Genomic DNA, 26,059 nt, shown 5'->3' with positions numbered 1-26,059 from the left:
TTTTAAAGTATATTTTAATCCTCGATAATGTCAACTTTTTGCTCGGCGAAAGTATTGTGGGTGTAAGTTAGATACATTCAACATACTTTTCCCCAAAAAAAAAACTTTGCCTTTCACTTGGAAACTTTTCAATTCTCGTACTCAACTAACTCACTCAATTCGATGTGTCCCCCTTCAAAGCTTACAAATTATTTAGGCAATTTCCATTTCTGTTTTTCCTCTCTTTTCTTCATTTTGCACATTTTCCTGTGTGCGTGTATATGTGTGGGTGTGTGTCCCAAGTGCCCAAGCTCAATTGTGCTTTTCTCTTTTTCCTTTTTTTTCCCTCTTTTTTGAACTGAAAACTACTTTAAATAATGAAGCTATTTTCGCGCTCAATTCCCATACGCAGCCAATCACTTCAGACTGTGTGTTGGCCCCTGAACGACTACGGAAAAGCATCCCAACAACAAAGGGCCGAACAATGCCAAGTTCCTAAGCGAATTGTGGTGGCTGCACTTGCCCTTAGCCCGCACAGCACTTCAGCTCAACTCCTTCTCCCCCGTCTCCGCTCTTTAGCGCAGAAAGAAAGAAAAAAAACTTTAGTCTAAATCAATAAAAATCCTTTTGGCGCGGGCGCGTATTATCTGCTCCTGCAGGTCGGTCTCATATCTTCATAATCGCCAACAGCATCGTTGGCCATAACGTGTCCTGAACACGTTTTGCGCATAAAGCAGTCAGAATGCGGTGAGGCAGATTGCCACTGCTGGGGACAGTGGATTGTGGGTGGAAGGTGTTATCAGCATGCTTGGCATTCATAAGATCTCTGAATCGAAAGCTATAGCCAAACGCTGAGCTACTTACACAACCCCAGTAAGAGGCAAGAACGCGGTGAATCTGGTGGGCCAGACAATAAGTGCTGCAGGAGTTGAAGGAGCTGAAGAGGGCCTAGGTCTTCCTGCATTGTGTCAGCATTGAAGCGGCAACAACGCCGACACCGACACCAAGACCAAGACCAAGGCGAGACCAACAACCTGCTCAGGCTGGCAACCAAATATGCTCGACGTACATATTACCTGTCTTTTGTGTCTGTCTGTCCTTTGAACATTCCCTGCCCCCCGCTTATTCCACCACAAAAGGCCTTTCCCACCCCTCGAAGCAAGTGCTTGCTTTTGGCACGACAAAGTTTTCAATAAACTCCCTCAAGCGTGTGCATTAAGTGCAGTGAGGGAAGCCAAGTCAATGTGTTGCCATTTATCTGTATGTGTGTGCACACTGGAGCAAAATAACTCAAATTTCATTCTAAATTGTTTATAATACCTGTATATATTTATTTAACGATTTAAATTAATAGTTAAATCAGCTTGAAGCAAAGTAAATTGTGCTGATAGTTTTTCTAAATTTATATAAATTTAATCACACTGTGCAACATCATTGGCCGCATTGTGGTAGCCACATCTTCTTATTTGTTTCTTTCTCTTTAGCTAGGTTTCCTTCCTGTGTGGATTCCACCCTTTCCACCCATTAGGGGCCACATAGCAATTTGCATGGCTTGAAATTCGAATTTGAAATGGAAAAGTAAATCGTGTAATGTGCCCTGCAAGAAATTGCCTAATGCCCCGACGCTCAGTGGCATTCTAGGGACTAGCCGGCAAATAGAATGGACCTGACAACCTGATGAGAGGGGGGAAATGCCAAGCGAGTGTGTGTGTGTTAGGGTTGGTTATGTTCTGGCAATTTCAGGCCGCAAAAGTGCGCCGCGGGATAACCTAAAACCAGAAGCAATGGCGGCTAGAGACCCAAGAGCCAAGACCATCGAAGGCAAAGGCAAAGGCAGAGGCAGAGGCAGATCCGCGTAACGAGGCGAACGTGAGCTTTGTGCATGGCCATTTATGATGACGCTGACGACGATGAAGGCATTGCCACTTGTTGTGGTTGTTGTTGTTGTTGTTGTAGTTGCATGTGAAATAGCAGCAGGTGGTGCAGCTTGGTGGACTTGATTGCATGTTGAAAGATGTTGGTATGGAGTTGTTTTGGATGGTTTGGGGAGGGAGGGAACCACTGGCTGCGTGTTGATTTTAAACTTAGATAAATAAACTTCAAGTGAAAAGAGAAACCGAGAGAGAGAGAGAGAGAGAGAGAGGAAAGAGGTAGAGAGAAATTTATTAAAGGCCAGAAACCAGTGTGTGGGAGCACTACAAATGTCCCTGACAGGGTTAAAAGGGGAAAACCCCTTCACTTTCCTCTTTCATTGTTGTGGCCCCAGCTTGATTAAATGCACATTTTTGCGCACAGTTTTTAACACGTTGTTGTTTAAGCACAAACAAAAGCCAACAGCAGTACCAACAACAACAACAAACCATAAAAATAGAGCGCAAAAATTGTCCCTCCATCTCGTTCCAACCCGTCCCGTCCAGTAGTCAGCAGTTCCGTCCCACCCAGTCCCGCTGTCTGTTCTTCCAGTAATTCTCTACTCCATTGTCCACTCACGAACGTAACAGCCATGTTGCCATTCACTGAGCCCAATGAATTCAAGCATTCAAGCGTAGCCATCCTTCCCATAAAACAGAAAGAAATGGGCGAAAAAAAAAAACAGCAACAAAATGAAGCTTTCCTCCACCCCTTACCACCTTCTCCAGTGGGAAAATCGGAATGAAAACCGAAACAGTTGCAAGCACTTGAAAATTTGACCAGCCATGTGACAATTGTCAGCGTGCGAAAAACCATAATTTGAGTTTTCTTCACCCACAAAACTAACCAATAATCAAATGCAATTCAAGACCCAAATAAAAAAAGTAAAAATCCATTAAATTATATTCCTCTGAAATTGAAAATCCATCGCCCATCGTTAATTTAAAATCCCAATCAACGCCAATCTGATATCCTGAGGTGAGCTATGCCATAACGTACAAGTCTAAAGCAAATTTTATTTAGATTGCAAGTCTGAATTAATCTGAAATTGCCTTTGAGAAATTCAAATCAACTAATTTCTTAAGAGAAATCAAAATAATTCCTTTAAGATCCATAGCATCTAAAGTGCATACAGGTAATGGAGTATTAAGTTATACATTTGTATATAGGATAGTTAGTAAACATTGATAAACAATGACGACTAGTTAGCATAAAAAAGAAATAAGTTTGAAGATAAAACTCTATAAGTAATGGAGAAAACTAAATATTTTAGGTTTTATATTCATAAAAATCCTACTAAAAATTTAAAACCTACAAATCAAATTCCTTCTTCAATTCCTTTTTCAGTTTTTGTAGACTTTTGAAGTTAAGAATTCACCAAATAGCCCATTTCAGCCCATTTCATTTGTATTTTCTTTTTTATGAGATATTTTTTTAAGGGAATCAAAAAGTCGTTTATATTTTGCCCGGTCACAATTGAGCATAAGTCACTTTAGTCCCAGTTTTTGGCTTTATTTCAGATTGAAATTTCTGTTACTTTTTGGTTTGTTTTTGTGTCCTTAGTTCTCAGGTTTTTCCGTTCTGTTCCGGTTTTTCTGTCGCTCACTCTCTCTGCTTTTGTTTTTGTTGCTTTTTTTTTTTAGGTAGCCTTATTGTTTCGTACTCAACGACAGCCTCAAGCAAAATTATACGCATGAGCGCCACGGAAATGGCAAACTTTACAACGACAACATCAACAGCAACAACAACAATTGCTGCTGCAACGGCAACGATGTAAAAAAGGAAACAAACTGGCAAAGGCAGCGCCCAAATTGAAAGCAACACCAAAAAGTGTTGCCAACATTGCGAGTTTGAGCTCTGAGCTCTTCGAGCAAGACGAACAAAAAAGCAAAATGCAGCACACAGAGGCCCATAACATTTGGCAGCAGTATTGCATGCTATGTACACACACACACTTCCATAGAGGGGTAAAAAACAAAAGGTGCCACGCCCACCAAACACCTGCCATACACCAAGCACGAACAGTGCCCCCTTTTGCTTCGACACTGGTCATATAGATACATATATATGTATGTACATATATGTATGTATATTTTTCTGTAATTGTCCAAACGGGTCAAGTTAGAGTATTCAGTATCAGAAATCTGATGAGAGATTTAAGAGTTAACACGAAACACGAAACATGTTTGAAATGTGATCTTGAATGTGATCAGATTATCCACTTTAAGGATACTTTCCATGTTTCTTATTGCATCTTATTAAAGTCCATACTCGTTCAATGGGTTGATCGTCGATTATCAATATGACTAGTTTTTGTTCTAAAATGTATTTTAGAAAATATTAAGTATAAAACGTAGCACATAAAGCGAACAAGTTACTCAAGAGGATCATCTTCCTTCAAAAGAACACTAATTCCATTAACCTTTACTAAAAGAAATTTTCTCAAAGGCCCCTCGAGGGCTACCACATTTTAAGGTTACTAAAAAAGAGTAGACAAATGTCTACTATTAATCGGATAGACTGTTCGTATAGCATGAAAAGGTTTGTGTTTTTATTTCTTTTTGGACTTTTTTTGTATGTTGGCCAAAAATGGCAACGGATTAGCTTGCAATGGCAAAACATTGACAGACAAAAGCGCGAGACGACGCTGGGGAAGAGAGTGTAATAGTAAAAGCAAACAAACAAACATAAAGTGACCCCGAAAAGAGTCTCGATGTGTGTGTGTGTGTGTGTGTGTGTATGGGCATTGGCCAAATGCGGTTCTTGGCCGCATGACAGGCAACAAAACCCTTTCACTTTGATATGCCAGTCCAAAAAGCTGAGCTGCTGCCAAACTACTGCCAGGATTAGTGCCACTTACTGACTGTTGCAGTTGCAGTTACAGTTGCAGCAGGAACAGTAGAAGCAGCTGCAATATCATAAAAAGCAACAGCTTTGGCTATGGCTATGGCTAAACGCCATAAAAGTGATTCTCAGATAAAAGTTGAGTTCAACTATAGGCCAAAAAACCGACAAAGAGACAGACAGATGGATTAGACAGACTTCGTTCCGAGAGAGTAAAGTTATTTGAGCCTTATCTACGACCAGATGTGAAAGCTGGACACTGTCCGTCTCCATCTTTGAGTCTGTCTGGTCTCGATGTTCACTGAGCTCATAAATTAATTGCTAAGCCAAGTCAAGGCGAGTCAAGAGTTGGCTTTTAAGGCAGGCTACTGCTGCATAATTGATGTTAGCTTTCCATTTTAGTTGACAGCCGCGTACGTTCATTGCACTCGAAGTGACGACGACCCACTAACGTGGCCCGAAATGGTACGATGGAGAGGGGGGGATAGTTGAAGAGGAGGGTCCTAAAGCTAATTGAACAGCCAGTTACTCAAACACTCTCTCATACGCACACACACACACACACACACACACACATTTGCCTCCCATTATTACCGTCGTCGTCGACGTCTTCTTTTTGCCGTGAAACACGCTTCATCTGATCCGTTGTTTGCTTAAATTGACAGTAATTAGATTGATTGCTCAAGTAAAAAATGTGCAGCGCCATCTAGTGACAGTTTATGCAAATTATTATACAAGGCGTGGCATTGATTAATACCAAATGGCGAAAGTATTTTCTCACTTTTAGGCTGTTGAGCAGAAGAAAATCTGGTTTTCCAAGATAAAGCTGAAATCGTTTCCATTTTTTAGCTTCTGTTGACTGGAAAACCATTTAAGCGATATCTTTTAACATTTTTCCTGTTGCTAATTATCGAATTATATTTCTTTTTTCAAGTCATATTATCGAAATGTATATAAAAGTCCTTTTTCAATTACCCCTCTTTGACTTTTCCGTTTGTATTTATCTCTCAAGTGAAAGTCAAGTTTTCTATCCAAAATATTTCTTATAATTATTTATTAATTTTTGCTGCAAACGTTTTGACAGTTTGATGAGTAAAATATTTGTGTCATTTTTAGCTTTTTCATATCGTAAATTCAATTAATTTCAAGAAATTCTTTATGGACTTGAACTACAGGCCAATGGCAAATGGGAAATAAGAAAATGGCAAGAAAAATGTCTACAAAAAACTGCAGACCAGTTCAAAGAAAAATGCAGAAAAATGTTGTTTTCTTTTATGACAGAAAGTCGAGTGGAATTTGTTTTGTAATAGGAAAACAATATAATATATTTAACATGTTTATGCGAAGTTTACTTGTTAAACGACTTAACAAGTATAATAATCGTTTAAACTTTATAAAGTCATCTCGAGCTTAATAAAAAATCTCATTATATTTGAATTCCTTAATACATAGATATTAGATCATATTTAAAGGAACTATAAAATTAATATAAAAAGATTTGCTCTATGAATTTTATATACTCCTATATAAATCGCATGGAATTTTTAATAATGTCTGATATTTTAAGTGATTGGAATTTTTATTTCTATATTCTGCTAGTTAAATTTTATGCCATGGCGGCAATAAGTTTTTTACGACAAATGAGAAATCAGATTAAAGTGAAAAATCTTAATTTTTTTATGAATGCCAATTAATTTGCTAAAAGTTAATGTCAGCAAAGCTTACGAAATATTTATTACCCTTCTCTACTCTAAAGTCTGACCTTGTCAAGGCAACTTGTTATTAACTTATGCCATTTTAGTTGACATTGAGATCGTTTAACTTAAATATAGTGAATTACTATGCCGATCTCGTGTCCTGACTTTTTCCTTTAATGGTGGCTTGGCTTTAATGTTTTATGCCTTATAACTTATTCCATGGCATGTTTAATTTTTTTTTCTTTTTTTTTGTAATGCCACTCGAAATACAAATTGCCTAGAATACTGTGTGGCACGCTTCCACTACGTCCCCCAAAATTCTCTCCCTCTCTTCACCCCGTCACGTAATTGTCTCAATTATTCACCAAAATGAGCCACCGCCATTCCGCTGTGTGTGTGTGTGTGTTGTGCCTATTTGTATGTAGTATGTCTATATGTATATGTATATACTTATGTTTGCTACTGATTTCATATGCGCCTTGTCTGCACCATAACCTCACCCCCCTAAGCCCCCTTCCCCACACAGATGCTTTACTTGCTGTTTGCATTTGGGAGAGAGCCTCGCGCTGCAAATTACATTTGTATGCGTTTTGTGCACGCATTGCAATCGTTGCATATAAATTGAGCCGCAAATGCAAAGCCACAACAATTGCAGATCCCCCTTCCACCCACCCACTCCTTGCCACCACTCACCAGCATGCCCCATGCCCCCCTACTGGCGTCTCCCCTCCCCGCAGTCATTAATGCGCCTTGCCATGATGATGACTATCTTATGCTTATACATGTTGACTGACTTGCAGCTTAGGGTGAAGTCGCAGACGAGGAGGTGTAATGGAAGGAGAGTGAAGAGAGGGGGGCAGGGAACTCTGCTCCACTTTCTGACTAACCGACTTGAAATGCTGTTTGCTTGGTTGAACGTTTGACGACTGACGACTGCCGACTGACGATGTTGACTTCGCTCGATTTATTTGGCGCTGCGATTTACATTAAATTTCCCATATGCCGGTTCACGTTCAATCATTGGACATGATTTTCAGATAGTGCAATGTTGCAGTGGTTAGTGGCCAACTGGCTAACCAACCAGCTGACTAGTTGCTTTAGAGCTATGTAATTAGTGGAACCCAGCCCAATCCCAAAATGCTCTCTCTACCCTTCACTCGGTTGGCCAGTCTCTGTCTCTCTATCTCTTTTGGTCATAACTCAGAGTCGTGATTTGGCTTTGATTTGGTCAGTGTTTGAGTTGATTGTTGTGGCTTCAATTCCTCCAGCTATATGCTGACCATGTGTGTGTGTATGTGTGTGTGTGGTTAGGAGATATGCCAGATAATGCCAGTGTATGAGCAATTTATGAATTTTATGCAATTTCCGGTATCCATTTCGGTCTATAAGTGTATACAATTGAAACCAATTTGAAATTTCAGATTTTCGACAATGGAACATGTGATAAGCTATCAAAAGTTTGACTTTGTAACACTAGTCAACACGTTTCGCTCTCTTCAAAAATGAAAGGGAATATAAAACTTAACAATTTGAGAAGTTTAAGGTTAAGAAGGTTAAGTTTTTGTAGTTAACGCCTTTTTTTGATATGGTATAATTTGATAATCAGTGTTTGGAGTGAAATTTGAACACATTTTAAGGAAAGTATATTAAATTAAGATGTGAAGTAAAGCATTATAGGGAATTGCGAGAATTGCTTCGCATCTTATTTAAACAAAAGCTGACTCACATCAGGAATTTCATAATTTCTGCCTAATTCTCTTCATATATGCGTATTAATTTATTATTTCTGATCTCTACAAGAAAAGTTCAAGTGGTCTTCTTGTTTTACAGGCCAACCTCTCTTGAAATGGGTCATCATGAACTCTCCTTAATTTAGAACTCCGAACTGAAATAGTTTTGTGGCAAATTCAAAATTGGCCCCAGCCAATAACTAATTGACTTTGATGGACATTTGGCATACATGTATGTATGTATGTATGTGTGTTCCAAAATAAATTATAATTATTATACAAATTTTTGTTCTGGCAATCAAAGCAACCAACTGTCTCACTCATCCAATTGACTGTTTTTCTCACAAAAAAAAAAAGAAAAAAAGAAAAAAGAGTAGAAACAAACCAAAACAAGAAAAAAAAGAGCCATGCAAATGGAAAAGTTAATCATTAAAAACGACTCTGGGGCAAAGGCATTTTAAGTGAGTTAATTGTTGGGGAGTGGGGGCAACAACAACAACAACAACAATTTCAATGCACAAACGAGGCCATAAGTTATGCCATTTTATGTTGGCAGGCATCCCCCCATCCCCCTTTTCTCGTTCACCTCTTTCATCCCTTTGGCCAAACCCCTTGACTCTCAATTGAGAAGTAGGAGCAAACAAAAGCAAAAAAAAACTGTAGGAAAATGTTGTTAATTACGTTTTCATACACAACAACAACAAAAACAAAAACAACAAGAACAATTTGTAGCCCTTGCAACAGTCTGTGCAAAAAGCATGCACCCCACTTGTCGAGTAAAATGTTAAAAATGCACAGCAAAATAGTTTAGCAAAAATGTTCATTTGCTCTTGTTGTTGTTGTTGTTGTTGTTGCTGTTGGCTAGAGCATGTGCCATTCATTTGTACATACACTGAGAGAAAAAAACTATTAATTAATTACAATAAAATTATGTGTTAAATGCAACTTAATTTGATCTTCACTTATTGAAAACTGTCAATATATGGCTAGGTAACTTTTATTGTATGTTTGGTTTTCTTTACAATTGAAAACATTTATATCAAATATCCTGGAAAGCAATTCTAGGATTAGTTCTTCTATATTGATCTCAGCTTAAATGAAATGTATTTTTATTTATAACCTTCTATGTACGATAAAGTTAATGTCAGAAATCCAAATTGTGGATTCTGAAATGAAATTCTCTGCAGTCTATACTCAATACGATATATCTATATATATTTAGTCATAAATGGATATTTAGCTTAGTCTAGCTGTAAAAAAAACAGACGATTTCCCTGTTATTTGTAAAATTCTTCAATTATTAACAATATTATTTTGTTAACCTTGTTAATTGATTTGTTAAAACTAGATAATTGTGTAAATTTTGGTTTGCTCAGTGTAATCAAAGGCTTTAAACATGCATTGCCATTTAACTGTGTTTTATTCCCTATATACCCTACATACAGACATACCTACATACACAAGGATATATGTACCTATATATTTTAGTTTTTTTATTTGTATCTGTAACCATTGCTAACTGCCTCATACATACATAGATGCACATAGATACAGCTGCAGCAAAAAAGGCGCATTCACAGAGAGACACAGAGCGAGAGCAAAGAGTGCGAGAGAGAAGGAACATTTGTAACATTTTCTGGCCAAGGGGCATGGACGATATTTTTGTGGGGCATGGTCATGTGTCCAATGTGTGCCACACAAAATTTGCAACTAATTGCGGATTATCTCTTTGGATCTGGTCGTCTCTATGTGAGAACATACATACATACTTACATATGTATGTATGTATATATATTGAAGGTACGTGTGTGTATATAATGAATGTATCTACATGTGTCTGTGGGGACTGTAAATATATATATTTTTAGGTCACACTTTAATGGAGTTTGCATTCATTGTATATAACAATTATAATGAGATGCAAATAGCTCTTTAAAATCAATGAAAACCATGAATTGAAATAAATCTATTATTTGTCAATAGACAAATTATTTTGGCTTTTAATTCCAAATCTAAACATTTAACTTCAAACTGATCTCAAAATAAACTAAGCTTTGAGGCTTTGGAGTAATTTTTCAAATGGAATTTTATAATTTATAGATTTTATCAAATAAGATATATACTGATCGTATATATATCATTTACACAGCCTTAACTTAACCCAAATCTATTTGATATCATGTTTTTTCATCTTTTTTTCTTGTTGTCTCTAATCATGATCGTTATATGATAGTTTTATTGATTGATGGCCTCAATGATGACAGTTTAGAAGCTCTAGATCTCATATAAAAGTTATTTTCTGTGTTTTTGAGATACCCTACAATACTTTAAACACCTCTAAGTATGCTTATTGTTTTAAAATCAATAGAAGAATCTAATAAAAATTCTTTTGTTTTTTCCCTTAAATTAGCTTTTAAATGGGAGCCTTGATTAAGGTTTCTGAATCATAATTGCAAGATTTAACTGTTGCTCTTTCAAAATTTAAGTACATACAAAATTTTTGAATTGATTTATAACTGTTTGTAAATTCAACAATTCATTTGTTTTTAGAAAACTCCAAACACATGGATCCATCGGTTGTTTTGTCTTTGTGTTTTTTGCTCAATGTTTCCCCATTTTCAAGCAATTCATTTCTAATTGCTGGTAATTGTCTACTCCTTCCATACATACAACATACAACACAATTCGCAACAGCTGTGAGACCCAGAGACCCACAAAACTGGGCAACAACAACAACAACAACAGCAACAAAAAGTAGCGTGTAATAGCAAATTATGTTGCAATTACAAAAGCAGCACAAAAAGCAAAGTGAACAACATGAGCAAAAGGAAAAAAAAAATACAAAACAGAAAAATAGAAAAAGAAAAAAATACAAAAAGAATTGAGAAAAAGTTGAGAAAACAACAACAAAAGCAACACATTTAGCTGGCACATGAGAATTGTGCACATGTTAAAGTAAGTAAGGGGAAGCCTTTTCTCCCCCCAACCACCCAATCCACTTCCTTCATCCACCTCTTCCTTTTCTCTACCACCTGAAAATTTATCTAATTCTCTCTATTTCCAAGCCCAAAGAAGGAAACTTAAGAACTAAAAGGTTATAAAGTTGGAGATACTCTGTGAAATCAAACTAGTTAAAGTTATTTCGATCTATGCTAACATTTGATATACCCTTTAGTTATAATGGTTACAGGGTAACAGATAAAAATAAACTAATTCAATTGGTTTGTTTGAGCAAAACAAATTGCAGGAAATTGTCAAGAAGAAAAGACATCGGTTCCACCTTGAATACGGCTTTAATCGACGAGAGAGTTGTAAATGTGTACGAATAAACCGCCTACACTGCACAGCAAACAATTTAATTTGTGTCAATTAAAATGACAAAAAGGTGCCATGAGGAGATGGAGAGGGGCCGTTGGTGAGTGTTCGACCCCTGTCGACTTACTTGTCACTTGAACGTTGCCTTGAGCTATGATTAGTTATTAAATCTATGACCTCAGTTTTTAACTTTTGGTTTTGTTTTTCCTTACTGGCTTTCACCAGCCACGCCCACCATGCCGACTTGGCATAATTGCTAGTCTTAGACCTTTCCTCATGGGCATGGAAACACAAACAACCTCACGTTCGTTTTTTAGGTTTTTTATTTTGTTCCTTATAATTAATTCAATTTTTTCGTTAGCTACTTTTATGTTTTCTTTCTCATAATTATTATGCAGCACTTTTGATATGGTTTTCCCCCCGTTTCGGGTTAAAAAACAAGACTGAAAGAAAAAACATCAACAATTAACTTTGTTTTTCCGCAAAAGTTATTTCAACTCCCTCAATGCTCTCTCTCTCTCTCTGCCACTTCAGATGATGTGTTTTCCTTTCATACATTTTTCGCTTACAGAAAAATATTTAAATCATTGTGTCTAAAGGGAAATACAAATATTTATTTTAGTTTTCAAGAGCCTGGGAAAAGTAAGATTGACCATTGTTGATAGGAGTCCATAAGATAGATAGAAGTGCTTATGAAAGTGATTAAGCAATATTTTTAAGTGGCCAGCTAGATGGAACATTTTGTTCATGTCATCTAATTGGAAGAGTCAGAGAAATTGTCAGATATTTATCACTGACTCAACGAGCTCTCAACTTTTCATATAATTGTTGGAAATAACACTGGACTGCAATTGAGAATTAGCGATTCAGATATGTGAATATATCAATTTTGTTATATCTATAAGACATCAGAACTATTGAAATTGTATTTAGAGTGCTCATGAAGGTTTTGTAAAAATTCTTCAGAATTTTGCCTCACAGATTTATTTCGAAATTCGAAGGAATCTTTTTTAGATTCCTTTGGACTCTAAAAAAAAACTAATTGAGAATTGTTTATAAATAATTTCAAGCAATCTTTCAGTCAAAAAATTTATGGCTTTTGCTCCTTCTCCATTTAATGGACATTAAATTTTTGGGGGAATCATTGAAACTTTTTGTTGATTGAAAAGAGAGAACACAAAAATCAATTCAAACAATGGCTAATGAATGCTTTAACCCATTTCAATCAGCATCATGTCAAATCAGAGCTGAAATATTTTATAAACATATTCATTGAACAATACAAAAAAACAAGAACAGAAAAAACAACGAGACGTGGCATAAACAATGACAAAAAACTAAAAGGAGAAAAAAAAACGTGATACAGAAATGATAGTAAGAGAGAAATGCCAGAAAAATTAAAGGAAATTAAATTGATGGAAACTGGAGATGTGATTGTTGTTAGTGCTTTGTTGTGGGCGTTGCATGTTTCTTGTCAGTTGTCATTGATGGGTAAACAAAGCGCAACTGCAACTAGTGCCACAATTGTAGGGAACAAAGAGGGAAGTGTGTAAGGGAAGGGGAACCACAGAAGGACAGAAAGATGCATAAATAAACAAAAACCCAACAAAAAACAAAGCGAACACTTGAGTGTAGAAGGCACTCGTGTGTATTTGTGTGCCACATGAAGCATGCCACCAATGAAACCCAAAGGGAGCAGAAGAGAGATAGATTGGAGAATGTCGAATAGCATCCGACCAATGATTCCGGCAGCTTTCACAACAGAATTCAGAACTGGCTATGAATGGGTCTATGCTATGATGCGGATGCTGGATATGATGAGGCTACTCCAGCAACCAGCAGCAAAGGCAAATGATGATGATGATGATGAGGATGCTGGGAACGATAAGAGTTGATGCCATGCTGGTTATCACATCGGGAGAGCTTGGATATTGTCACTCCACCAAATGGTTAGAAGATTTATGCAAACGCCCCCTAAAATAAAAATGTCAAGAGTTCACTCCGCCTCCCCGAAATCCAAAAAAGAAAACATGACTAATTAGGGTATAATAAATATTGCAGTAATATGGGATATCCAACATCGCTTCTGACATTTACCACTTGGCATGGCAAAGCTCGGCACTTGTCTGGCATTAAAGTGGAAGAGTAGGGGAACCCCCTACACATTTGTGGAATGTTGCAAAAGTAGCTCCACTTTGGTGTTCCACATACACAAAAGCAATCAATAAATATTTTTTTTAGAAATTAATCGTATGTGGAGGGGCGAGTGAGGGTTGGGGCATAGAACCAATACGAAATACAAATAATAATGAACAATGAATAGCACAAAGGGCTGACTTGAAGATAAACAAAACGTGAATGAGGGGATCAGAAACAGAAACACATTGTTGCCACAAGATGCAAGAGGCAAGCTGCTGTCCGCTTGGAGTATCTTTAGAGGTATGCAGAATGTAGGGAATGCCTCCCTCACTTGAAAGTGACTTCCAAGTGTTGTTGTCTACAGTAGAAGTTATATTTAGACAGGCGAAAAGTGAATGGATAAAGAAAGAAAATCTCTTGGAAAGAGATTATCATAAAGAAAGTATTTGGGGATCAATCATGACATATGATAAAGGTTTCATAATGAGATGGGGATGAAATGCCATGAAATCCCAATCGATTGTTTCGTACGGGTAATTAAGTTAATAGATTTTAGATATAGATAGAGTTTTTCCCACTTTTAGAAATTGAATTTTTCTTTAAATTGGAAAGAAATTATATTCAATATGGCAAAGACTTTAGAATCAAATTCAAAATAAAGAAAACTTTCAATTCAGTAGGCTTTGACCTCAATGTTTACCTAAATATAACTACTCAATATGTTTAAGTTCATTTCAGAATCCAGTCTCCACTAAGTCATATCATTCTAATAAAAATTTTTTAAATTTTTAGTGTTTTGGTTAACAAACAAAAATACAAATTTTCGCAAATACTGTTTTCGGCCTTCTTAACGTGGATATTTATTCTTTGACATGTTTGTCGGTGACGCCATTTTTAATGCCGTTTTGGTGGCTGCCTGTTTATATACCATGTACGAACTGACTCCGGCAGATCATCCCTACGGCTATACGGCAGCTGCATTCAGTCTGGTCCATGGACTTTTCGGCATAGTGCATTCTTTGCAGGAACCACCAGAAGATGAGGAGTGCGAATTGACGAGTCGTGCCATTATGATCTCGACCAGCATCATCGAGACCATTGTGCTGGCTTTGGCCAATATAGAATTCTATCTGAAGTCGGATCAATCGGCGGTGGCCTTAGTACATGGACTAGCTGTAATTCCATTATTCTACGATATGCTCGGCAAAATGAGCGATGACCTGGATAGTAATACAGAAACCCTGAAGAGTCTAGCAGTATTCGGGAATATCCTATCAACTTCACATCTGGCCTACAAGGAAGGGAATGCCATCTACGCCGGAGTTGCTGCTGCTGCATTCATAGCTCGCTATTGTGCCTCATACATTGATGGCTTCTTTCAGGGTATGGGTGCCCATGTCAACACTTTGGGCAATGCCACCATATTGGCTCTCATGACGTACGCTTTAACCCAGAAGTAAATTAACTTTGTGTTTTATAAACCAAGAAATTTAATAAAAGACAACAGCAAGTGACCCTTAACAAAATCTTCCCCTCCTTAAAAATGGAGACAAAAATGTATCTCAAATGACTAAAAATGTCCCTAAATACCAATGGTAAATAAATAATCAAGCACAGTTTTTCCATATGTAATTAATTTATTAAATTTTGATAAATAATATTTGTGGTTCTTGTTCCCCACTCTATCCATGGTACTCCATCAAAATTTACCTACCTATGAAAATTTTCAAAATGTTACAACTCAATTTTGATCATCATTTATTACAGACAACAAAAAAACGGACAAGCACTTGACATTTGACATTTGGCCACATACCGAAAACGAACAGCATAAATATTTCAAATACAAAAATTTTGTTTAAATTGAATATAATAAACCCATTATAAGTATGTTTGTCTGCATATATGTATGTACATATGTAGTATAACCCAGTCTGTTGGCATTGTATTACGATGCGACTAACCACAAATAATAAAATATTTAAAAAGAAACAAGAGATGGGAAGGAGAGAGAGAGGGGAGGAGGTCATCCGAAGAGCGTATACAAATAATCCCTCAACGGATTTCGATTGGGATTTTCGATTTTGGCTCTATTTTCTATTTGTACTCTGGCATTGTGTTTGATTTTTATGTGTTTTTAATAGGAAATAAAAATGAAATCATGTGTGCAACAGATTGTGGCAAACAGCACGGTGACCAACCGAATAAAATAACAACAATTTTCTATCTACTATATATCATGCTCTCACCCTTTCTCTACTTGGTCCTCTCCACGTTTCTATTCTATTATTTTATACTCTTTCCCAAAAGTTTGTTTAAATTTGATTAGCCTTTTGTAGGGAATATTTAGAAGGGGAAACTAAAACAATAATATTTGTTTTACTTATTTATTTATTCCATCGAATTTCTTCAGAATTATATCACTTATGCCATTTGAATTTATAAAAATTTGATTACAATGAAAAGATGATTACGAATTTTGCATAGATAAATACTATATATAAATGATTCCAGAGAATTGTTCATTTAATTGAATTCAAATGTTTAAGTGATTCCCATGAAATTCGCTATCAGCTTTTGACTTGAACTTTCGCTCAGTGCATATAAAATTCGCTATGTCCATTTTATATTTTTTTCTATCTCTTTTTCGGTTGGTTTAATTTTTCTGGTTCGGTGTCACATAGGAAAACATTTGCGGATTTTTCGGTTTGAGCCGCAAAACATTTGATTTCATTTTAGGTTGCAAGTCAATTGATTTGTAAGGGCGCAACTCTGCCACACACGCCCCCTCCCCCGTCCCTCGCACTGCCTCTCATTTACGCCGACTATCTGACCCCTCTCACAATGTATTGTATAACCGCAATTTGGGGAACGCTTGAAAATTCAATTAGTTGGCTTTTCGATAGATTTTCATTTCGATTTTTGATTTTGGATTTTGATTTTTGAGGGTTTGTAGCAAATTTAATTGAATTTCATGTATGATATTGCAGTTTTCATTTAAAGTTTTGATTTTCGTAGTTTACTGCAGTTTAGCATTATCGTAGTACCACGCCCACTCAACAGCAACTACCTACTTAAACGAACCGCAAGCAAACAAATCTACCCCGAAAAAGGAAAATTTATTTAGACGGGCAGAAACCCAAAAACGAAGAAAAACGAGAAACAAGAAAAACTACAAACTAAAGCGAAAACAAAAGCCGGAAAACAATTTGACGGCATGGAAGCGCACACGAAACTACATTAAGGAGGGCAAAAGACAGAGACGGGGAGGGGGACGGCAATGGGAAGGGCCATCGTCGAATTAGAGCGGCGACGGACAGCAACGGTCGGCGAGCGGCGGGCAAGTTCAAGCGAGGCCAATGACATTTGTAGTTGTTGCAGTTGATTGCAGTTGATTGTAATCGGATTGCAATTGGCTTGCACTTGTTAGAACACGTGCTGAGAACTTTTAACACAAACTGTGGTCATCAAGAGGAGGACCAGGCAACCAGGGACGGACTACCTGACCTCCCTGATATGATACCCATAATAAAAATTCAGCTATTTATTAACTAGAACTCGGAATAAACTGTTGAGACTCAGTTGTGATGAGTGAAATTATACCAAAAAAGTGTTTAAATGAAAATTCTTAAGAAAAACTGCTGGAACTAATGAGTTTTTGGCAAGATTGTGTCAATGGTTCCAGTCTGTGACAGATCTAAAGCCTGGTGTCTAAAAGTGGGTTAGGAAGGTTGACAAAACACTGAAGAATGTTTTAATTTTCTATCCCATATTGGTCAGTAGGGAGTTTACTAACTGGAGAATATTTTTGGAAAGAAAGGAACTAGGAGATCTCGATTTAAAGAGCCCTCAATAAGACGCACTTTAAACCGCTCCTGAATCTAAATTTGCTTTGATTGCGGTCTGGAGCGTGTAATTTTTAGATTGTTACTTGCTTCGATTTTGTTTCTCTGGCTTGTTCTTGAAAACTGTTCTATATGTAAGGTGTTAATTACCGCTTTTCCTGTTAATGAAAATTTTCCGATTTATTTTTATGACCTGCCTTTGGGTCTTGCCAGCCGCCTGCAGCTTCACTTGTACTTTGTGTTTTGCTTTAATTATGGGCGTGTGTGTGAGCACGCTTCAACCAATCACCTCTAACCCCCTCCACTACGATATGCCCTTTTCCACACACTCTTGTTCCCTATTCTTTTTTGTTTATATTAACTTTAACTTTTCCCAACTTTTCCTGCTTGGCGTAATGTAAACCAACTGAAGTTTCATTGCCAAACCCTATCCAAACAGCTGTCAACAATTGGAAAAATTTCGAAGCTGTCAACGGTTGGGGAAAAAAAAAGAAGACAACCAGAACGTATAACAAAAATCTAGGAAAAAATGTACTTTTTGTTTAGAATTTGCTTCCGTTTTGGGGTATCTCTCGCTCTCTCTCCCTCCCTTTCTTTCTTTTTGTTTACAACTTTCTTTTTGGTTTGGTTCGTGTCTTTGCTTAATTGTCGGCGGCGGCATTTCAGATTTCGGATCTGACATTTGAAAGAAGGTGATAATTCTTTTTTAATAGTTTTCCGGTAGCGCACCAACAAGTGACATTTATTAGCTGCTGTCCCCCATCTTATGCCCCCTCTGCCATTCCCCTCAGAGTTCTTTTTGGGCGTGACAGGCATAGTAATTTCTTTTGCCTTGTGATATAGAACTTTCGACCGATTTGACTTTGACTCGGCCATATAGAACAATAAATTTTCTTTAAAGCTTACGTGTGGACACATAGAAACTCATTGACATTGGTCGAGACTGACTCATCTGGTAAATGCGATTTGATTCTTACCTGAAAGAAATACAAAGAGAAAATTTTTAATTAGTATAGAACTTAAATATAAAAGAATATAAATATATTATTTAAATGTTTCTATCTTGCATATTCTAAGGGTTTCTTGATGCAATGGGCTGTCTTGAAAGATTTTTTAACATTGAATTACAATAATTAAAACTACATTCAGACATGATATAAGCAGGACAAACATAACTCTCAAAGTAAATGGTCTAATGGATTTCCAGCTTAAGCAAAACACATTAAGTATTCTTACTAATATAATGCCCGTACAAAAAACGAGAGGGAAAATGCTCATTTATGAAATACTCGAAAAACACATAGACACATATTTGTGGCCAACACTTTTCATCGTAGTGCAAATCCCATACTTTATTTTGACTGGTCAAACATATGGTGCAAGCCAAAAAAAGCCGCAATTGCTGGCAAAATTCTCGGCTTGAGCACATACCACATACTTTATGCACTCATGCGATGCGATATTCCGGACTCCATCTACCATCTACCCACAGTCCGTACCTCACTTTATGTCTGGTTGCTTCCGAAATACGCAATTTGAATATTCCAGCTTAATTAGAGAATCGACAGAGATAGAGAGAGAAAAGCGACACACTGTGCATGGCTGTGGCATATTCGATGAATCATGTTCAATTAGAACAATTGAATCGACTCGCAAATACTATAACATTTTTATGAGTAGAATGACTCAGACATCAACCGGTCGATTCATTCATAAATACGAAACAAAAAAAGTTTCAATGTCAGCAAAAAGCGAAATATTATAATCTTATATATTATATTATACTTATATATATATATCTAAACTGAAATTTCAACACGAAACACAATTATTTCTCACTTAGGTCTTATGTCATTTTCCTTTTGCCTTTTGCGCAATTTTCTTGGCTACTTTTGTGGCAATTATTATTACTGGAAAACCGCTAATTTTGAAAAGTACGAAAAACCACAATGGAGGGCGCTGCTGGCAACCTAAATTTAATGGTGTGCCCAACAAACGAGCGCATTTATTTATGATTTTTTATGGTTGAACTAAGAAAGAGAGCGCCCGAGAAGAACAGACAGGGAGTCGAAGGAGGGGGGACTGGAGTCTAGGCGACATTCAACATAAAGAACCACTTGGCTGCAGTTGTTCCGTCAAGTAAGTTGCCGCTTTATGGGCAGCACATTAAATTGGTCTTCATGGTGAGGCAGTGTGAGGTAGTCGACGTCGTTTTTTTATCGCTGACAAAAAGGTTTTACTTGACCCAGTCAACTAAAGCTCGAGTCGAGCAACGAGTCTAACAAAAAGTGGGTCGAGAAGCGGGCAGGCATTTTGCTTTTGCTTTCGCAGTTTTGCAGTCAACTTCAAGCATTGCCAGCAAATCGAATTTAGATACTTAGTACACCGTTCCACCTCACCTCAATATTCAACCTCATCGTCAGCCTTCTTTTGGCTTTTTGGCTGGCCTTTTCAGTTAAGTCGCAGTATATAAGTTAGTTAAGCGTTTGAGTTTTTAAACCATTTGGAGGATAGTCTGTAGTTGGTTCGCTTGACTGTCTAGAGGAGAGCACAACTTGTGGAGTGCATAAATTGCAACGCTATGTCCAACGTCAGTGCACTCACTCACTATCTCTCTCGCACACTGTGAGAGGCGACAAAATGGAAAACGGCTTTTAGTTATACATATATCCTTTTTTGTACTTCCATAAATGCAGCTTGGTAATTATTTACGATTGGCTTTCTGCAACAAACTATAGGTATTATTTCCTACAACTAATTGGATCTTCTGAAGTATACGGTAATCGTTTCTCTCGATTTTGTTATAAATTGATTAAATTAAGACTAGGTTTTGTTTCAACATACAGTGTTTATAGCTATATAGCTACTTAAGTAATTTTTTACAACTTCAATTTTATTATGCTTTCTATTCTGTTTCGAAGAATTTAAGAAGTGAACCTTAACTTAAGCCAATGTACCTCAATATGAGTGAAAAGTTGCACTTTAAACCAGAACTTCAGTCGATTTGTGGCTCAAAACATATGTTTCAATAATAAGAGAAGTCTAGTGCCAAATTGAAAACAGAGTTTAAAATGAATTTTAAATATTCTTATCTTAATTTTTTTGAATTCCATGAAATAACACGTACTTCGAACTCATTGAATGACTAATTGTAAGATAGAATTACAGTCGAGATTAAAAAAGATGTTAACTTTGGCATTGCAAATGTGATACAATCTTCAGTGAAAAACATTTGAACCTAATATTATGTAACCGAAATTTGAACCCTTTAAGTTCTATACTATACTTTTAACCTGTTCAACTTTAATAATCTTAAAAATGTTTAGTTTTGTACGTATTTGTATATACTTATGTAAATGTTATAATATTTCTTCACATAATTTGTTCATCTTTGTATATTTTGCAATTGATTCTATAAAATCTTTTTTAAAATCTAAAAATAATTTCTCATTTAGTTATAGTTTCACCTAAACAATTGTTCCTTCTTTTATGGGATTTTCCCAACTTTTATTTTTGGTAATGAAAAAGTTTAGATTTGTTCCCCCTTTAAAAGTCTAATTAACCACAAACTGAGTGCATAATTGTTGCTATTACAAATTTCATTTTCAACGCCCTTCAAAAAACTAAAATGAAAAACAACAACAACAACAACACTCAACAACTTTCACTCGACAGAATCGCATTCACAAATTTGATCATAAAAATTCTCATATTCTCTTTCTCTGTGTGTTCCTCTCTGTTTGCTTGCTAAATGCTTTCATCTTTCTAAATTTCCGCATTTAATTAAGCAATTAAAGTCAAACAAAAACAACAACTGGCATAAAAAAAGAGAAGTGTAAAAAAGAGCCAACACACTCAACTGTCATAGAGCAATCAAAAAACTACAAAAAAAAACTATGTATATTTTTAACAAAATTTTCAAAAAAGAAAAAGAAAAGACCAAAGAAAAATGAAAAACTTTCACCTTGGTCAGAGAGACTGCGACCGACACAGTAGTAGTCAAAGTTTACAGCTGCACAGTTACAGTGTCAGCGAAAAGTTTTCGTGACTTTAACATTAAACATAAATAATAAAATATACAAAAGAACATGGCATGAATGTGAAAGGGAAGGGGTTAAGCAGGGGAGTGAGGGGGATGCCACCTATAAACAACTATTTACAATAAATTTTACACAACTTGAGCTGAATTGCAGAATGGAGTTGAGGTTTTTAGGGCGGGGGGGAAGGTGGGAAAAATATGGTTAAATGAAAGTAATTAAAATGTTTACCAACTAAATAAATTTAATGTGAAATTAAATGCTGCTAAAGCGATTTTGTTTATTTGTTTAAATTTTATGCTTTTTGTTTCTGCACAAATACACACCCACACACACACACACAAAATCACATATGGACATATTTTTATACATATGCATAAACTGATTCATTTGAGGTCCGTAAATTGTTTTAGTTTTTATTAAAATTATGGCATACAATTAGATTTTCCGGCTTGTTTCTATATTTTAATTTTAATTGTTTTTGGCCACGACTTGGCAAAATTTTGATTGTTGTAATTATGCACACTCTGAGCGAGACAGAGATAGAGAGAGTAAGAGAGAGCGACATAAAATATGCAAGTAATAAATAATAATAAATGCGATAATCAAAAAATTTGCCAAATAATTGCAATTGATTTTATAATCAAATTATAAAAAATTATTTTACGCATCAAATTGTTTTGTTTCTCCAATTTGGCTATAAACATATTGTCTATCATTATAATATGTTAATATACAATTTATTTGATGCATTTGCACATAAATTAAAATCAAAATAGGATTTCAGTAATTTCATTAAACAGTGGGACAAAGGACCAAAACTATTACATATGCCTAAAATCTAAAGAAACTGAAATTATGATAATGGAGAATTTGTTTAGAACAAATAATGTATAATAAAAGATTTTTAGATTAATAGAACCAACTTACACCACTCATTTAATTAATGAAGTCAAGATCTAAATATACGTTTCTATAGTTTTTATAGAGTCTCATTTAAAAAGTATTTTAATCCACTTCTACTACTATCTATCATATTCAAGTTTATAGCATTTTGCCATTTTTAATAGTTGCCAACTTAAAACAGTAGAAATACCTACTCTATATATATATATTTGAACTGCTGGCTGACTGATAAGACGCCCGCACTATCAGCATATAAAAGCAAATACCTCGAGACTTGGGAATTAAAACAAACGAAGAGGAGAAAAAAAACAGAAAAGAAAATAAATATAAAAAAGTCTAAATTGTATTCAAAAGTGCGATAAGTTAACAGGCGTGACTAAACCAAAGAGGGGGACAAATAACTAGACAACTTTCAGCTCTTTTGCCGCCTTTTTGCTGGCACTTGGGGTTGGCTTTTGGAAGCCCTTTTGCAAGTTTCCCGAAATAAAACGCTATAAAGTGAAAAACTTTCTTGCCTGACTCACGCACTGGCTCTTGCAAAGTAATTACCTAAAAAGTACACTGAAATAAAACCAAAAAACCAAAAAAAAAACTCTGTCTACTACTCGCACTTCATCTACAGACCTTTCTCCCCCTTAAAGTGCGTGCTTTGTGAAATTTATTTAAATTTAATTTTAATACTATGTACATTCGAGTCGTTGGTTTGTTTTTTCTTTTATAGCCAAGCCTTTTCACTTTTAGCCAAAACGTTGAACGGTCTAATGAAGCGGCTTAGATTCGAGCTAGTCACGCACGAAGCTAGCAAGAAGAAAGCCCTTAACGTTCATATAAAAAAAAAAAAGGTAAACTTTACGTTATGTGCTTTTAGGCCTTTTTTTATTGACCAAGTTTGCTGGAATTTCTGATGATGAGTGAAAAATTATTGCCCCCTGTATAAAGGAAGGAAAATCTTCACTTGTAATTGTCATAGAAATTACTTTCAAGTACGTAATAAATTTGTGAATAGAATGCTAATGCCTAATACAACAAATGAACTGATTGCAAGAGAAAATAATTATATATAAATTTTATTACCATCAAGGGAATTAAATTAATTGCCAAAGACTCTGTTCGAAATTCTATTATTCTTGCTGTATTGGGAATGGGGGAAATTTTCTTCATCTTCTTACATTGCAAACTGCAATTGTCATTCGAAATCAATGCAATTTTCTCTATAATTTTCTTCCATTTATATCGAACATGGGGAATTGTTTGAATTCCTGTTAATATGCTCACATCAATCCTAATCTCAGTAACAGACATTTTCAGTTAAGTTCCAACATTTTGCCTAATGAACAACTGAAACTGCTGAGGCCATTGTCTGGCCAATAAATGAGTAAGTGCCAGTGCACATAAAGAGTGATGGGGAAGGAGGGGTATGTGGGTGTTCAGAGTTGTAGAATGCCAGCAAAGACATGGCAGTAAAGTCAGTCAGGCAGTAGTAGAAGCTCATAGTAGCCGGCTGACAACTGTTTTCTGGCACGAACGTTGAACATTTATCAAATTAAACATAGGGCTCCGTTTCGGGCTCTGATGGAGATTGCAGAGATTGCACATGCCCAGAGAAGAGGTAGTAGAAATAGGAGTAGGTGACCAAACGACGACATGTTTTGTGGCAAGTATGAAACTACATACATACGCTCGCACTCACTCCGCATACTCATCATATTACCTTTTTGGAGAGGTATTATAGTTGCTGTCACCCTTCTCCCCAGCTCTTCCTCTGGCTCTACCTCTGCCCAGTGCTAAATTGTCAATTTTTGTCAAACACAAAAACAAACAACAATGGCAAGTATAACGAGCGTCTGTCATGTCATCCCGAAATTGACACTGTCCACTGTAGGGTGGAGCAACCACACAACCACCTAATTGCCAAACCAAACAATTTAGCCATTATCATGAGCTTGAGTCCGAGGCGAGTTGAGTCGAGTCGAATCGAGATGAGACGGCTCGAGCAAGTGTTTTTCATTAGCACTCCCAAACTAGTCATCATTCTTAGTCTCATCATTGCCATTGTCTATTGATCGGACAAAGGCTTCAATTATTTTCATGAGCTTAGCTCAGTGCAAATATTGAAAAATTGATACAGACAATTTTCAAAGAGTGAGTGAGAGAAATAAAATGTGTGTCAGCTAAGAATGGCCATAAATTAGGTCACTTAAAAAGGGGCGAATACATAAATACTTGAACAAATCATCGAATACCCTATCAAATGGGATTCAAATGGTGTTGCTTAAGTCGTTCTAAATCTACTTGTCAGACGATGATGTAATAATCGTTGAGTTATTAATTGAATTATATTTCAAATAGTTTATTTGATCACCGGTTAGTGTGAAAGAACTTATTCATCAAGATGATTAATGTTGTTTCTTAATATAATAACTATTTTTGCTCTGAGAAAGCTTCTTTGCAAAAGAGAAGCTAAAGTAGATAAAGAAATGCTCTAGCTACAAAAATTCATCTAAAATTCTTAAAAATGTCTCTGAATCTGCTTATGACCTTCTAATAGTAGCAAGTTTCTTATTATTATAAAGGGTATTATTTCTATACCAATAAGGATGTTCATCCTCAACTTCTGATGACTTGGATGTTGATTTTTTTGCTCCTCTTCTTTTGTAAATCTTTTTCTTTTTCCCAATGGACTCTTATTCTATTTCATATAGAATAAGAGTAACTTTCCAATAGCCAAATGAATTATAATTACAATTAGCAGATTAATTAGCATGGCTTCTATTAACATTATTTATTGGTATTAGATTTTGGTCCACAGTCTAGTTAATACATTGATAAACGATTGTGGCACCTTTGGACTTTGATTTTACTAGACTGTAACTTCCTAAAAATTAACAAGTAACTAAGTGAAGTTGAATTAGGAAAGAAAATTGTAAACAACAATCAATGTTTAAGTCCAACAACAATGCAATTACAGGGTATACTATTCTAAATAAAAACTCTATTTAACTACAGGGTATATCAAGTTTTTCTATTAATTAACCAAAAGTTTAATAACGGCTTTTTGACCTTTTGCCTTCCTGTCTATGCACATAATTCAACAAAAAATGTCTAGTATAACTTTTAAGCCATATAATTAAGGGGTATAAAAACTGCCAAAAAAAAAAAATAATAATGAAGCAAATGTCGAACTCTTTTTCGGGCTCCCCCCTTCCCCAATACACACCTCCCCCCTCATCAACACTCGCGCTCTCGCACATGTTTTTCGTTGTATTTATTTCTGTTGAAAAGTCAAATAGAAAAAGCTGGAAAAAAAAAGTTGAACAAATATAACGTGCTAGCCATACAAATAATTAACTTTAACAATTTCCCTCTCTCTCTCTCTCATTCATTCATTTAGTGCGTGGCTCTCGCTCGCACTGCCGTTTCCCATGGTTCGGTTCGACCAACACCCATTGAATAAACAAAACCAGCAACAACTGAACTCTGAGTAACAATAATAAAAATTACGGACAAAAAAGAGCCAAATAAAAGGCAATAATGTAGAACAGCAAAAGCAACTACAAAAATAACAACAACAATAATAATAACAGTTAAAATTATTAACACACACATAGAAAACACAGAAACAATCATTGCGCATGTGTGCGTGCTTTTTGGTTTTT

The 26,059-nt window shown here is 36.0% G+C and overlaps 2 protein-coding genes across 7 annotated transcripts in view; one reads left to right on the top strand and one right to left on the bottom strand.

The window, feature by feature from the left end:
* Positions 1-26,059, bottom strand: part of LOC6642117 (fasciclin-3) — a 90,981-nt gene that overhangs the window by 54,918 nt on the left and 10,004 nt on the right. The gene's annotated exons all lie outside the window — the stretch shown is intronic.
* LOC6642118 lies at positions 14,314-15,231 on the top strand. The gene has a single exon (XM_002065582.4). The coding sequence runs from the start codon at positions 14,488-14,490 to the stop codon at positions 15,073-15,075; it is 588 nt and encodes a 195-aa protein (XP_002065618.1). The 5' UTR covers positions 14,314-14,487; the 3' UTR covers positions 15,076-15,231.

Source organism: Drosophila willistoni, assembly GCF_018902025.1.
Source record: "Drosophila willistoni isolate 14030-0811.24 chromosome 2R unlocalized genomic scaffold, UCI_dwil_1.1 Seg167, whole genome shotgun sequence".
NCBI classification, from domain to species: domain Eukaryota; kingdom Metazoa; phylum Arthropoda; class Insecta; order Diptera; family Drosophilidae; genus Drosophila; species Drosophila willistoni.
Note: the sequence above shows the minus strand (reverse complement) of the source record. Positions and strands in the feature narration are given on the sequence as shown.

Excerpts from the sequence above, each read along its gene's own strand:
- LOC6642118 (XM_002065582.4), top strand. The coding sequence starts at position 14,488 with ATGTTTGTCGGTGACGCCATTTTTAATGCCGTTTTGGTGGCTGCCTGT.